We start from the raw sequence: 15,792 nt of genomic DNA, 5'->3' as shown, positions 1-15,792 counted from the left end.
CTGAATTAGTCATCAGTGTGTGTTTCTGTGTGTGTCTTCAGCAGAGGGAGTTCACATGTTACCAAAACCAACCCTGCCTCCTAAAAACCATCCTCATATCCAAATACTGCCATGTGTAAAGGAAGCTTTTACTGGTTATGAAAAATCCTAATATAATACTGATGCCTTTGACACAGGAACCAGGACTGAGCGGGGAGACTGTAAGACTGCTGTAAAATGAGAAGTATTCTAAAGGGATTCTGGCAGCTGTAGATATTTATGACATGAGTGGCTGATGCTCAGGGAAACACTACTGCTTCCGTCCACAAGGGGCACCCAAATCAACAATACACAAACGTCTGTTGTAGTAACTCCATCCATCCATCCATTGTCTACCATCCATCCATCCATCCATTTTCTACCGCTTATCCTGTATTTAGGGTCACGGGGGGGCTGGAGCCGATCCCAGCTGTCATTGGGTGAAGGCAGGGTACACCCTGGACAGGACGCCAGTCTATCACAGGGCAAACATTTAGAGACAGACAACCATTCACACTCACATTCACACCTACGGGCAATTTAGAGTCACCAATTAACCTATCCCCATCCTGCATGTCTTTGGACTGTGGGAGGAAGCCGGAGAACCCGGAGAGAACCCACGCTTACACAGGGAGAACATGCAAACTCCACACAGAAGGAACCCAGGGCGGACCCGGAAATCAAACCCGGGATCCTCTTGCTGTGAGGCGACAGTGCTACCCACTACACCATTGTGCGTTGTAGTAACTCAATATATTTCATTCATTTTCCTTTTGCGTGTTGCATAAAGTCTTCCCGTAGTTCGTAGGTACTACAAGACGTTTCAAACTCAGTGGTGGAAGAAGTTTTCAGATGCTTTAAGTAAAATGATCGTTACTTTTGTAGATGTATGGCTGCACGCAGATCTTTTACTCCTCACTTCATTCTTCTACAGTAGTTAGTGGTAATAGAGAGCGACAGAATGACTGACGGATACTTTATCAATCCCAAATTGGGAAATTATTGTTACAGCTTGCTACGTCCCTGTATGGCTAGGGCATGAAGGAAGTAAAAGAGTTAAATAATAAACCAGGTGTAAAGGAGGAAAAGGACACAACGGGTAACAGTAACTCACTTATACTAGTCGCCTAATTGGCAGGTAGCCTCAGGTGTGACGCTCCACACACCGACGAGGAGGAGGGGGAGGATGAAGGTGTCACCTAAAGGGGACAAAGAAAACAGCACGAAACACACCCACAGCACTGGGGCTGGAACACAGCTGCTGGTTATCAAAAACACAGTAAATACACAGTGAAGCTACATATCAACACTATACAGTATATCGATACAAAACACAATATAAAGAACGGATTATATATTTATAGAAACAATACATATAAATCCCCCACTCGCCCCATGGACAGTCCTTTTCCTCCTTCAACCTCGGGTCCTCTACTAGAGGACTGGTAGCCTGAGGGATCTGTGCAGTACTTCTGGGCCTATATATAATGGGGCTATAAATATTGCACAGACCCCTCAGGCTACCCAGAAAGGAGTTGGTAGTAGCACAGAGGAGCCAAACACCAGCTACTGGTTGACAAATCAGTCACTTGAGACGGAAAGATCAGACAGACCAACCTGTGCACGGCCTGGATCGATTACAAGAAAGTCAGACTCGACGCCACACACACGGATACTGGAATGCTTGCAACTACAACACAACAGGAAAGGGGAGCCTTCATCAAGAAGCATGGGCGTAGCGGACGCGGGGTACGCGGGGGACATGTCCCCCGCACTTCCCGTATCTGTGCCCTCTGTCCCCCGCACTTTTTACAGCCATTACAACCCTTCAATTAATTTTAACACGTGGAAACGCGTTTTTCCGAGCCATCTTCAAACGCACCATGAGCAGGCAGAGCCAGGCGGCAAACACCGCTGTCGTGTTGTGATTTCAATCACACAGACATTGATTCAGATCTTGTTCACCATGCTCAGCAAACCAGCAGCCAAGAGGCAAAAAACCTTACTGTTTTTCCAAACAAACCATGTAAGTTGAGTATTTCTGTTGCATGTAGATAATGTTTAGCTCAATGATTTCTAATTAATACATGTCAATATAGGCCTATCAAGTTAAGCTAGTTAACAATTGTTAACTGTTAGTTATGTTGAATCGCTTGCTAGGTGCGGTGGTAGTAACTAGTTAGATTTTAGATTTTGACTTTAGATTTTGATAGTATATAATTCTAAAGAACTAAAGTCGGTCCCCTGGTGCTGTGCTGTTTGTAGTTATGTGGTTCTTTAGCCACTAAGGAGATGATGATAAATCACTCAATAGACCTCAGAACAATTTGTCCCCCTCACTTCTGAAATGATGGCTACGCCCCTGTCAAGAAGTCAATGGAGTTGAGGAAGACCTATCTAGAGACCAACTCAAAGCTGATTACAGTACCACCAGGTGCAACGTATACCAACAAGATGCTCTGTTTGAATTTAAGTCAAGATAGATGTGCAGTGAGATTTTTAAACACATGTCATTGTTTATTAGTTTTCATTTTGCAGTCAGGATTCAGTCAGGTTCGGCTTAGCATATAGTTTCACACTCCTGAAGCTACATCAATATTTATTTTAATAAGAACATTTAACATCTTGTGATCACTGTTTTCTAACTAATATGCATTTTGCTTCGATTCCCACATTTGAAGGAGTGTCTTTGTCAGGATTGTGTTCAAAATACTCCCAAAATGTATTCCACATGGATGTAAATCCCATTCTGTACGCCACAGCAAATAAAACAAGACAACGATTTGAGAAAAGACAGAAAAAGAGAAGTTGCATTATCTTGGGAATAAGATAATTCAGGTTGGAATCACTGCTTTGAGGAAAAAAAGAAACCCATACATTTTTGTACATCTGTTTCATTTTAAGCTAATTCTTTGAGGCCTGGATGTCAATATATAGTTAAAACTCAAAAAAAAACTAACCTCTTCCACTGGACCCCGTTTTTCTTTGCAATTTCGCAGAACATTGTGTCAGCAAAACGTATTTATCACAATAAAGATGAATTTGCAGTGTTAAAACCCATAAACGCAGACAAACAAAATCATTATAAAATAAGCTTCAAAGTCTCAAATTCTGATCTTTGTGTTAGAACAGCAGATATTTAATATACTTGCATTAATAATAATATTGTCTTTAAATGTTTGTCTATGAGTCTGTGCAGCGTCTGTAGAAATGAAAGTGGTAGTCAGTGAAGAGCGCCCCCCTGTAGTGATGGTCAGTACTGCAGTCTGCTTGACCCTGAGGATAGAGACAAGAACATGTTATAACTTATATCAATATGATAAATATAAAAAATGTCTGGATTAGATTAAAAAGGGAAATAGCCAAATGAAACAAATACAGTGTATTCTCTGTTTCTGAATGTTAACAAAACCCATGAAAAGACCAAAATTAACAGCATGTTAGTTCGTCTCAAGATCACTGGTTCCTACTGAAGATGCAAGTCATTAAAAACCCTTGTTTTCACTTTTTTACAAAAGGCTCATTGATTTCTTTCTGAGGAAAAAAAATTCCAACATAAAAAAAACTTGGATATTTCTTGAGATTAACATAGAAATGTGTATGAATTATTTGTTTTTAATTTCAAGAAAGAAATGCAGTATTCATTTTTCCTCTGGGCCAATTTACAGCTTCAATGTCTGTTATGAGATTCTATGATAAAGTGATGATTCATAATGTATAATTTGATGAGGTCATCCACAGCAGGCTTCAATCACGGCAAGTGGAAGAGTCTCTAGTTTGAAAATTTAAGTTGATCCAAAGTTGCAAAGTGAAGCGATGTGGTTCCTTGATAAAAATAAAAAAAATTCCATTACCATTTCTAGTTTGGGATTTTTTTCCTGGAAGGCCCTCCCCGGCTCAGATCTATATTGGGTCAGCTAATGAAGTTGGAATAATTTGCAAATGTCTTGTCTTTTAAAACGCCAAACAAATGTTATGGCGTATTACCTGGGTGATCGTGACACATAATGTAAATCATGGTACCTGGTCAAAAGTGATTACTGATGCATTTAATTATTAAGATTATGTCTGAAAACGAAATATTCCAACTTTATGGGCAACAGTCTATTATATAAAAATGTCTATCTATCCATCTATCCATCTATCTATCTATCTATCTATCTATCTATCTATCTTATGTTTATCTTGTGTTGTGCTGTATGAAACCCTTCCTTATGGAAGCAGAGGACAGGAAATGTAATAATCAGTTTCTTACAGCCACCGTGGAGCGAAAGTGATACGAGCTGTGAGAAAGACGAGCGACGTGAAGAGGCCATTCATGTTCTCCCTGCAGAAACACACAGACACCAAACCACAGAAGTCACTTCTATGTTTCATCAACAAAAAGCAAGATGTAACATCAGGCACCAGCTGGGCTGAACCCTGTTTGGATTAAGGAAGAAGGGATTGTATCGTGGATTGTGAAAAAAAAGCTCACAATAAATTGACCTTTGTGAATTTCTATTATCAGAATAATCATAAATATCATCATGCATGAATTTAAAAAGCATCTTAGTTCACTATGATGGTGGAGAAGTGAAGAACTAGACAAGCCTAGTTAGGCCGGATCCGTCAAACACAGCAGAACTGTTAAATGCCAAAAATAGGAAGGAAAACTGTCCAGGGTCTCTAATGGGTTTGATTCAGGTTTTCCCTCTGTGACTCCCTCTAGTGGACGGACCTACATAGTCCAGCTGAAATGAACTGGTTCATATTCTCGACTAGAACAAAACAGCAGCGCAGGCTTTCAGGATCAAGTTATCATAACTATCAACTTGTGTATTTCAACATCATGAATATCAGCAGAATGAAATAGACTGATTGAATGACAATCATCCATCTATGAAACTCTCTTCCATTGCAGTTTTCCTGACCATGAACATGATTCATAGAGGAAGGACAGCGGTGTGGGAAGAACACGGGTTTCCTGATAGCGTTGTCTCTTAGTGGTTTACAGAGACTCTAAAGGTAGACCGTAGTTTACCTTTGTATTCATGTTTCTCCAACCATCCCTTTCTAAATGACTTAAGGTAGAGCTTCTTAAGCGCAAGGTTACAAAATATTAAAAGTGGGCTGAAGAGAGGGACGACAATGTACATCCTCTTTCAAACCAAAAGCACCACTAATGTTTGAAATGATCCTCGTCATGTTATTTGTTAGTAAGAGATTTATTTTGAAAACAATCGAAGTGTGTTCTTTCTCACCATTGCTAGCTTAAAATATCTAGAAAAATTAGAAACAGACTTTATTTTGACAAACTTGGGAATCTACATGGTTAATTCTCCAGGGTTCACGTTTTTAAAAATCACTAAAGTGATATTTTAACCTGGAGCGATTTCAACATCCTTAGCCTTTAGTCATGCTGCTCAATACTCACTCATGTTCCAGCCAGCAAAAAAAGAGCCTGATTTTAAAAATACTGGCAAAAAAATACATTTTTTAAATGTATTTATCATTTGTTAATGCAGGGAGACCTTATGGTTTATGATCATCTTATTTAATATCATTTGATTGTTTTCACTAAGGGCTGCACGGTGGTGTAGTTGGTAGCACTGTCGCCTCACAGCGAGAGGCTCCCGGGTTCGATTCCTGGGTCGGCCCTGGGTTCCTTCTGTGTGGAGTTTGCATGTTCTCCCCGTGTAAGTGTGGGTTCTCTCCGGGTTCTCCGGCTTCCTCCCACAGTCCAAAGACATGCAGGATGGGGATAGGTTCATTGGTGACTCTAAATTGCCCGTAGGTGTGAATGTGAGCGTGAATGGTTGTCTGTCTCTACATGTCTCCCTGTGATAGACTGGCGTCCTGTCCAGGGTTTACCATGCTTCGCCCAATGACAGCTGGGTTCGGCTCCAGCCCCCCCCCCCCCCGCTGTCAAGGATGTCCACTACAATAAGGTCTGATGCAATACAAATATTTGTTTAAGTAAATGTAAGGTGATTCCAGTATGTTAAAAAACTTGTGTTTTAAGTATATTTTGATGATTATCAGTATAGTATTGTGAATCGCAATAATTTTGTTCAGGATAATCCATCCATTCATCCATCCATTGTCTACCACTTATCCTGTATTCAGGGTCACGGGGGGGCTGGATCCGATCCCAGCTGTCATTGGGCGAAGGCAGGGTTCACCTGGACAGGTCACCAGTCTATCACAGGGCTTGTTCAGGATAATCATGACATGAAATTTGTCCCAGGCCTAGTTTATTTTTCTGTCGATTAAATAATTGGTAGACTGATGGACTTATCCATGCATTACAGCTATGATACGTAACTTCAATTTTGCAAATAAAAGTATGACTAACAACAAAAGTATAAAGACTTGGCTGTTGTTGCTTTCTGACCAGCTCTGCCCTTGAAACATGTTTCTAAAGCACACTTAGCTTAGTTCAATGGAAAACAAAACAATCAAATTAGCCTTAAAAGACCTGTCATGTATATAATGTATGTCTCATCAACTGTTATATTGTTATATTGTGTAAAAGTACTTTCCTCAGATACAAATTAGTGGTACTTGACATAAGTATTTCCATTTTATGCTACCTTGTACTTAAACTCCACTACATTTATTGTATAACTGTCTTTCTTTGCAGCTTTAAATGATAAATACAAAATATAAATCAATACATGATAATTATGATAAATTATTATATAATTTCTTAATATAGTTAATTGAAACTACCTAGCACTTGGCCTATATAAAATGATTTAAATAAGATGCGTTTTCACGCCGCGGAAACGCCAGATCCGTTTGGACGGCAGGGCGAAACGCACAAGACTTCTGCGTTTACGCACTGAAAACGTTTTCGTGTGGACAGGCCCTGAGAGAATAAACTGTCATAATGAAAACATGACAAAGCCATTTAAATATCTTGTTAATAAACGATGGTGTCAAGACTTCTCATTTTGATGACACTAGCGGTTTCACTGACATGAATACTTGCTTTGGAGGAATGGACTATCCATTTTGAGCAAGTGAAGTGCTTTTGCAGGTTATCCACTAGGTTTTGCAGTTTGCACTAATTGTTTTGAGAAATGCACTAACTGCTGTTCAAATAATCGTGATGTGAGAAAAGCACCAAAGCGACTGAGAAAAACTGTAATAAGGAACACAATTTTATATGTAATAGATACATATATAAATCCCTCCACCAGCCTTGAGGGTCATTGGCCTAAAGATGTTGAAGACCTCTGTATGAAGGACGGCTTTCACTGTTCATCATTACAGACAAAGAACAGCAATAATGCTTCCATATGCAAAACTGTTTTGCTTTCAACCACGTCAGTCTGATCCAGGAACTTTCAAACCAACTTCATAAAAATGTATCAAATAAAGCTGTGATACGTCAGAATGAGATCAATCAACAGATTACGCCAATCTTTTATATTTACCTGTGTGTTTGACGGGTATCCGCTCCCAGTGATGGTGTTCATATCCAGCAGGGCAGAGCAGGCCGCCGACTCATCAAGGCTACACAGATGAACCACCAGCAGCTCAGTGGAACTAGAGTTCATGAAAAGATTTAACAAATACACCATTTAGTGTCATGTCTTTAGTTTCAGTTCTTAAAACACAACTGAGAAGAATTAACTCCATTTAGTCAAAGGGCCCTAGTTTCGTAGACCAGGCGCAGTCAGCTTTCAGCGCACCTGCGCCGCGCCGACGGGGTGTGTCCGCCTGGACTTTGCAAGTTTCGTGCACCGCGCAGGCGCGCAGGCACACCTCCCGTCTCGCCCACCCGCGCAAGTATGGCGTTATATTTTGCCACATTCATGAAGGAGCAATGTGAGATTTTGAGCGCAGAAAAATATATTTTGCGAGCACAGAAATGATATTTTGAAGAGAAATGATAGGCGAGCAAAACATAATGTCATTTGAGCAGGCAAAAATATATTACTCTCACTCAGTTTTACTCATGCCCTCTCTCAAACTCTTGCTCGCTGCGCTGCAGACCGCTGCACGCGCGCTCTCAATCTGTCCCTTGTGTGCGCGCTCAATTTTGTCTTTACGCTCGCTCAACCTGGCACAGCGTTACAAATGTGCCACCATAGCAACCAATCAGAGACTTGGAGAAGCTCAATTCTGATTCGCTGTTACGTATCCAATCACAACGCTTCCATAACACGCCGAACGAGTGGGATTTTATACTGAAATTACCAGGATAATTATTTTTGAATACATATTTGTTGCGAAAATTTACAAAACCAACGAGTCCTCCAGCAATAAGGGGATTCCGTGGCCGTCTCATTTCTTGAGAAAAAAATAATTTTCAATAATGAGACGATCACTACATCGTCCTCACTGCTATTTTTATTTTCAACGATCCCGATCGGATCCAGGTGGACTTCAGGACCAGGTTGCAGCACTACCGGCACCCCACATCTCCGCGATCCACCAGACCTGAACAGGCTGCAATCCGTCCCCGATCCCAAACTCCTCGGCGATCGCTCGCCACAATCTGTCCCTCATCTCCGCATCTTTATAGTTTTCAGACTGTCATACGGCGCTTTGGTTTGAGTGACGGTTTTTGACGGATGAAGACCCCACCGCTGCCTCTCGTCGGCCGGCCGGCCGGCGACAGGCAGCAGTGGCCGGCGACAGTTGGCTGGTGGCCGGCGGCGGTGGTGGCCGGCGATAGGCGGCGATGGGCGGCGACAGTTGGCGGTGGCCGTGGCGGCCGTCTGGCCGGCGATCAGTTGCAGTGGCCGGCGACAGCTAGGCGGCGGTGGCCGGCCGGCCGACGAGAGGCAGCGGTGGGGTCTTCGTCCGTCAAAAACCATCACTGAAGTCCACCTGGATCCGATCGGGATCGTTGAAAATAAAAATAGCAGTGAGGACGATGTAGTGATCGTCTCATTATTGAAAATTATTTTTTTCTCAAGAAATGAGACGGCCACGGAATCCCCTTATTGCTGGAGGGCTCGTTGGTTTTGTAAATTTTCGCAACGAATATGTATTCAAAAATAATTATCCTGGTAATTTCAGTAGAAAATCCCACTCGTTCGGCGTGTTATGGAAGCGTTGTGATTGGATACGTAACAGCGAATCAGAATTGAGCTTCTCCAAGTCTCTGATTGGTTGCTATGGTGGCACATTTGTAACGCTGTGCCAGGTTGAGCGAGCGTCAAGACAAAGTTGAGCGCGCACAGAAGGGACAGATTGAGAGCGCGAGTGCAGCGGTCTGCAGCGCAGCGAGCAAGAGTTTGAGAGAGGGCATGAGTAAAACTGAGTGAGAGTAATATATTTTTGCCTGCTCAAATGACATTATGTTTTGCTCGCCTATCATTTCTCTTCAAAATATCATTTCTGTGCTCGCAAAATATATTTTTCTGCGCTCAAAATCTCACATTGCTCCTTCATGAATGTGGCACAAATATAACGCCATAGTGATCCGCCTGGAATGAATGGCTTTACTTAAGCCTTGCGCCGAGAGTAGACCAGGTTGGAGCTGGCGAGCTTTCAGCGCAGTCTCGGCGAGGCTTTTTGCCACAAAACTTCCGCTACGCAAAGCTGAATCTGTGACGCCTCCCCCTGCTGCGCCGCCACACCCATCTTGGCGCAGGCGATCCACCAAACTGCCAAACTGACAGTGCGCAAGGCTGCGCGGGTCGAAACTTGCATTGCGCCGGCTCCGCCACCCTGCGCCGCCCTGCGCTGCGCCACGAAACTAGGGCCCAAAGTGTGGGCTAGCTAATACTCCAATGCAAATGCTTACATTCCAGTGTTGCATTTAATTAGCTATGTTAGCTAATCTGCTGCATTAGCAACTACACAGGTATGTATATGTGAGCAGATAGTTATCACTGTGTCCCAATTATAGAACAATTTACAAATGTACTAATTATGTGTACTTTCCTTTTTTTTCTTTCTTTTTGGATGCCAACATTAGCTAAGTAATTAGCTGAGCTAAACCTAAGTAATTTTGACATCTGGCGATTCACTTACCGATTAAAACCAATAATTATGGGTTGTTATTATTAAAGCCAATTAAACAAATATATTGAAATATAATAACCTTTAAAAAAAACTGTATTATACATACACACATGTACAGCTCTGGAAAATAATGAGAGACCACTGCAAAATGATCACTTTCTCTGGTTAGGTATGTGTTTTAGTAAAATTAACATGTTTGCTTTCTCCTATAAACTATAGTTCTTCCAAAATGTAAATAAAAATATTGACATTTCTAGCATTTATTTTCAGAAAAATGACAACTGGTCAAAATAACAAAAAGACATAGTGTTTTCAGACCTCGACTAGAAAACTAGTTCATAAGACATAAGACTCGTAAAAAACTGTAATATCTGCTATAAATGTAGAGATGCTGATATAAGAAAAAATCCAGAGCTGTACATACATATACATACATACATACAATTTAAAATTTAAATATATATCTAAACAGCCAGCTGATAGTGAAGGGAGTTAGCCCTGAACTTCTATCTGTTTAACTGATAACACGGTTAAACAGTTAATTATTAATATTCCTACTGCAAACTCTGCTCTGTTTGTATCAGGAAAATGTATGCATGTAAACATGTTTCTTCGTTTTATTTTAAGTTAAGCTTTTTTTTCCAAAACCTCATTATTATATTAGACTCAAAATAAGTTAAGCGTTTGTATATACAGTTTGACCCATATAACATAATGATTAGCTGATATTTCGAAACCAAATCTAATTAAATAATCAGGTAATTATGAATCAGCCGTTCAGACACATTCAGATGTTCACAGAATGATATTGCATCCTAGATGTTGTTTTCATGAGGTTGTTTTGGACCTGATAGTGTTTTCAGTACTTACTTCATGAGCAGGGTAACTCTCATGTTGACTGGGACAAACGGGCTGATGGGAACTCTGTAGGTGTATCTACCTGGCCTGGAGGAAACAATGAAATAAGCAGCTTTGTTAAAACCCTGCTGCACCAACCAAGTGAAAAACTAAGACACCTCATCATTATTTCGTCACCACAAACTTCATCTGTAAGTGAGTTGACATTTCAGGCTATAGATACACTTATGACAGTTTAAAACAAGCAAGCAAAGTCATCATCATCATTTCTCTTTTTAGAGGAATTTCCTGGAAGGATATGTAAATAATAGGAAAAGTAAATGATGATCTGAGGCGGTTTAGATATTTTAGAGTAATTTAAAGAGTAATTCCCATGGAAGAAAAATTGTTAATGACAACAAAACTATGATTCATTGGAATGAATTAATTGCAAGTGTAGTAATTGAACATGTCTATTTTCCTTTATAATTGGAACAAATTCCTTCATAATCATTTCTCAAAAAATTAAAGGAAGTTAATGGGACCTGTAAAATAAATAACAGTAATATCCTACTTACACACTAATAGATCATCTAATATTATATAATAATATATATAATAGGTGTAACACCCATAGAGTCCTGTTTTTGAGTACCTAAGTACATAAGCTTATATGTTTACTTCCCCCTCTTAGACCGATGTAGACAGTAACCATATTTTTATTTGCTTAATTATTGATTTCAGTCCAATATTCTAGGTTTATTTGATACATTATCTATTGGACAGATCACACATGTTTGTTTAGTGTTACATGGGATTTCTATTGTTGTTGTTCTGCCTGTGATGTTGTTATGGATCAGCTGATCAGCAGTATATTTGAAAAATATACTGATATCCTGATCCCTGGTCTAAGTGCTGTTCTTCAGCTTATGAGCAACCATACTGTAGCTGATACACAAAGCAACCTCATCTGCCTTTATATACTCTAGGTAGGTGGACCTAGTCCCGCTTTTGTCTTTTTTGGTGGGCACAGAGGGACTTTAGGGGGCGATATCAGGTCAACAGTAGATGCCACATAGAAGTGGTGAACTTCATATCAAAGCTCCGAAAATGAAGATTAATTGTAGCTCAGAAGTATCAAGTTCTTCTATCCATAAATACAAAAAAAGGGAAAAAATGTATTCACTATCTCATTAAAATATATTCTGAAAGTGTAAAAGGTCTTAGAACATTAGCATTTTAGTATATGATCATTCTTATTACACATTAACTCTGGTGTATTGATAAAAATGATCAAAAACCCCACCAAGATGAAGACGCCAGGAGCTCGAGGAACAGCCCAGAAGAAGTCAGGCTGTGATTTGGTGTCTCACAGTATTGACAAACTAATTATCCTAACCAGGCCCGGCCCTAACCAATCTGGAGCCCTAGGCAAGATTTTAGGTGGCGCCCCCCTTGCATCGGCAGTGTAGTGTATATACTCACAAGAAACCGAATAGCTTTGTCTTTGACCTTTTTTTTACTTAAAGAAAGCAAATTCACAATCAGAATAGTTAACAAGATAAAAAAATTATGAATAAATAAATGAATACAAAAAATACAATGAATATATGAAATACAATCATTTTTACATACATTCATAAATAGTCTTAAGTATAAGATCTAACTAAACACAAAATAAAACGTGTCAACAAGTTGCATAAAATAAATAAAAAAATACAATATAAATAAGGCACTGCACAAAACAAGATATTAAAGGTGGGGGCAACAGGAAGACAGCTTGATGCTGCTGCATCATGGCTGGGTTGTGCTGCTGATGCTGCATCATGGCTGGGTTGTGCTGCTGAGTTGGAGGCAGCAGTGGTAGATGTGGTAGATGGCCCAGGGGTGGGATTTAGAAACTTCAACAGTGCATCTGAAGAGAGGAGTATGTGACACCATTGAGTATTACAGTCTAATAATAAAAACATATGATTCCAGGAATAAAATGAAATGATATAATATAAATGAAAAACCAAAGAGATATATGTATGATGTTAACTGATATGCAAATTAGATTAGATTCAATTTATTGTCATCATTACAGTGAAATGCTGAATAGCAGAATGCAAAGTAGCAGTAATATATCATATGAGAATGTTATGTTATGATTATCTTTGATCGAATCACAGCAGTGCTCATATTCAAAACAGCATTCTCTCTCATGTGATATTGCTTAATTAACATTAATGATGTGCACTTTAACAACTAGGCTTACAACTATAATATATAAAGGGGTGGAAAAGTGACTATTACCAGCAGGGCAAACGTGAGCTAACCAGAAGGCAATAAAAATGTAAACAAATGTAAAGACCTGCTTAAAAGATCTAATACAAATGTCCCTGAGGAATGTAAGGTGGGAGTACTGTAATTACCTAACGTTACATTATTACTTTCCATAACAACTTAGCCCCCTCCACAATATTAACTGACGTTAAAACAGTCAACTAACGTTAGCTATTTATTGATTAGCAATTAGCGAATCAACGTTATCCTAATGCTAAAAAGCCAGGTGTCTATCTGTAACAGATAAATAATTTCATGTAACGTTACCTCTGTCTTTTGCTCGTTCCTCCTCCTCTTCTTTTCTTGTTTTTCTTCCCTGGGCACCGGACAGTTTTGGCCGTTTTGACATCTTGTGTTGATTTTTTGATGTGGTGATGACGTCCAAAAAGCAGACTGTCCTCCTCGAGAAAACGACCACATAGGTCGTGTGTCAAGCACCGAATTACGACCATATGTTACGTTTCAAAATAGCGCGCCCTCTAGCGGTCAAGTAAATATCGACACTCCGGTGTCTCAGACGATCGCCCCCCGTCAATCATCGGCAGAGACCCCCCCCACACGTCGACCTAAACCCTTTTTTTTTTTTTTTTACCATTTGTGGCACTGGCGTGGCGCCCCCCTATGGACGGCGCCCTTAGCATTTGCCTATACGGCCTATGCCACGGGCCGGCCCTGATCCTAACCATGAAAGCATTCATCCTCTGAATGTCTCTCATTGGTGGTTGTAAAGTTTCACGATGCTGTGATCATATAGAGGTCACAACAGCTAATTTTATACAGTGACGGCAACTTCCAAAAAACATCACTACAATGAAATGCCTATAATGTGGAAAAGCATCGTCACACATGAATTCATTCAGGTTCATTGGATCCACAAGAGTCCCAGCTTTCCAGTCAGACCCACTTTATACAATTCCAAGACTGTTTATTGGTATTATACATAGTCTTCCATGTACAGATATCCCCACGCTCCCTTTAATAGACATGCCCACTTTATACGGAAGACTTGTCGGTCCCCATAGAACCCATTTTCATTCCCATATCTTGAGGGGAGAGGTCAAGGGACCCTTTTCAAATTGCCATGCCTGTTTTCCGATCCCAACAAGCTCACGTCCCTCCATTATGTCAGACCGTCGGGTCACATTTTCACTGCAGGAATTTTACTTATAAGATTATTATATTGCTCGTTTTTATGTAAAGAATATGAATACCATTGAATATGACTGTATATAGTGTCTCGGACACAATTTCACATTTGCACTTCATCATCAATCATTGATGAATGATCGATCAACCTTAATCAATAAAGATGTGAACTTGTTTTAACAAGCCCTAAAACATGTGGATGCTTTTTCATAGTCAGTATTGCTGTAATGTTAGCTGTTAGACAATATAGTATAACAATTGCATTGTAATTATTATGTATTTTTGGTGTGTTTCTTCACTTACCAACATTCATCTCTTAGGCAGTATTTACTGTCAATCACCTGCTGGTTCTCTTTGATCATGAACGAATGAATGGTGGTGTTCGTCCCTGATAGAGACATAATTATATAGATATATCACATTGTTCGCAAATGATTTGTCAATCAATTTAGACATTTCTTATATTCATTTTAAAGGAGTGATGGGCGGGCTTTACCCGTCGTAACACAGCAGTACAACACAGTAGTAGTGAAGAGGACAATCAGAAGAGTTACTGCTGTCCGTCTACTAACATGCATCCCACTTAAAGAGGATCTATTCTGCTGCTTTTCTGGTTCATGTTCTACTTCGGGTTAGCTATTCAGATATTCTCAGGCTCTCTCTGAAACGCTCTGTTTGACCTTAACTTTTACATTAATTGAAATAACATCTGTGCGCCTTTTCCAAAAATGAAAGAAAAAGTGCATCGACTTCACTGGTCTCTCCTCATCTCACCAGCCAGGCTACAGACTTCTAACATGTAAGCACAATTTGTTTCTTCCATCGTGAAAAAGATTCTAATGTCAAAATATTAGTTTCCCACAACATTTACCCACAGTCGCGCATTCATGCCCCCCAGGGTCGGCGTGCCACACACTTAGAAATGCTCGCTTAGCATGTTTGTCGGAAATATCACATAATATAACAATATCATAACCAGATAAAAAGCAGTTGTACTGCACTAGTTCTTCAACTCCATCAGAAGTCCATACAGAGGACGTTTCTGTTTGCTCAGAAGAAAACAGCATCTTCTCAGCATGGAGACTCCATGCTCAGCTAAATTTTACTAGCTTTGTCTGAGGTCATGACAAACTAGTGCATGGGCAGATATTATGCACATGTTTTACTTGGTGACATCACTACTTTACTGAAGAAAAGGCAAGATTTCAAATGAGGCGTTTAAAGCACTTCAGGAGTGTTCCTGTGGGGGAGGGTAACTCCCTTTGGACATGGACTTAAAGGAAAACACCACATTTCCATACTGAACTATGTTCTGCTCTGATCTTAGACGAGGTGATACATACCTCCCTCTCCTCTGCGCGTGCACTCAATGGCTCTTGCGCGCACTCCGCGCAGCGCTAATTTGCTAGCATGTAGCTTGTCCGAGTATATTCCTTAGGATCCAAAGGGGGGTGAAGTTAGAAGCGACCAAGCACTTCCACGTTGTCCCTATTTAAA

At 40.2% G+C, this 15,792-nt stretch overlaps 2 protein-coding genes across 2 annotated transcripts in view; both read right to left on the bottom strand.

The window, feature by feature from the left end:
• LOC311032062 (uncharacterized protein) overlaps positions 1-71 on the bottom strand; it is an 8,147-nt gene extending 8,076 nt beyond the window's left edge. Inside the window, exon 1 of the mRNA XM_084038670.1 lies at positions 1-71. This exon is cut by the window's left edge and continues 129 nt beyond it. The gene's annotated coding sequence lies outside the window, so the exon portion shown is untranslated.
• Positions 72-3,068: 2,997 nt separating this feature from the next.
• The window catches only part of myrfl (myelin regulatory factor like), a gene marked incomplete at its 5' end in the record, with an annotated part of 49,540 nt that continues 36,816 nt past the window's right edge, over positions 3,069-15,792 (bottom strand). The window contains 5 exons of the mRNA XM_084038810.1: positions 3,069-3,294; positions 4,274-4,345; positions 7,443-7,554; positions 10,858-10,932; positions 14,599-14,683. Of these exons, the coding sequence (XP_083894936.1) occupies positions 3,202-3,294; positions 4,274-4,345; positions 7,443-7,554; positions 10,858-10,932; positions 14,599-14,683 (437 nt within the window). The 3' untranslated portion in view covers positions 3,069-3,201. The remainder of the gene's footprint in view (positions 3,295-4,273; positions 4,346-7,442; positions 7,555-10,857; positions 10,933-14,598; positions 14,684-15,792) is intronic.

Source organism: Eutrigla gurnardus (genome assembly GCF_963514095.1).
Source record: "Eutrigla gurnardus genome assembly, chromosome: 21".
NCBI classification, from domain to species: Eukaryota; Metazoa; Chordata; class Actinopteri; order Perciformes; family Triglidae; genus Eutrigla; species Eutrigla gurnardus.
Note: the sequence above shows the minus strand (reverse complement) of the source record. Positions and strands in the feature narration are given on the sequence as shown.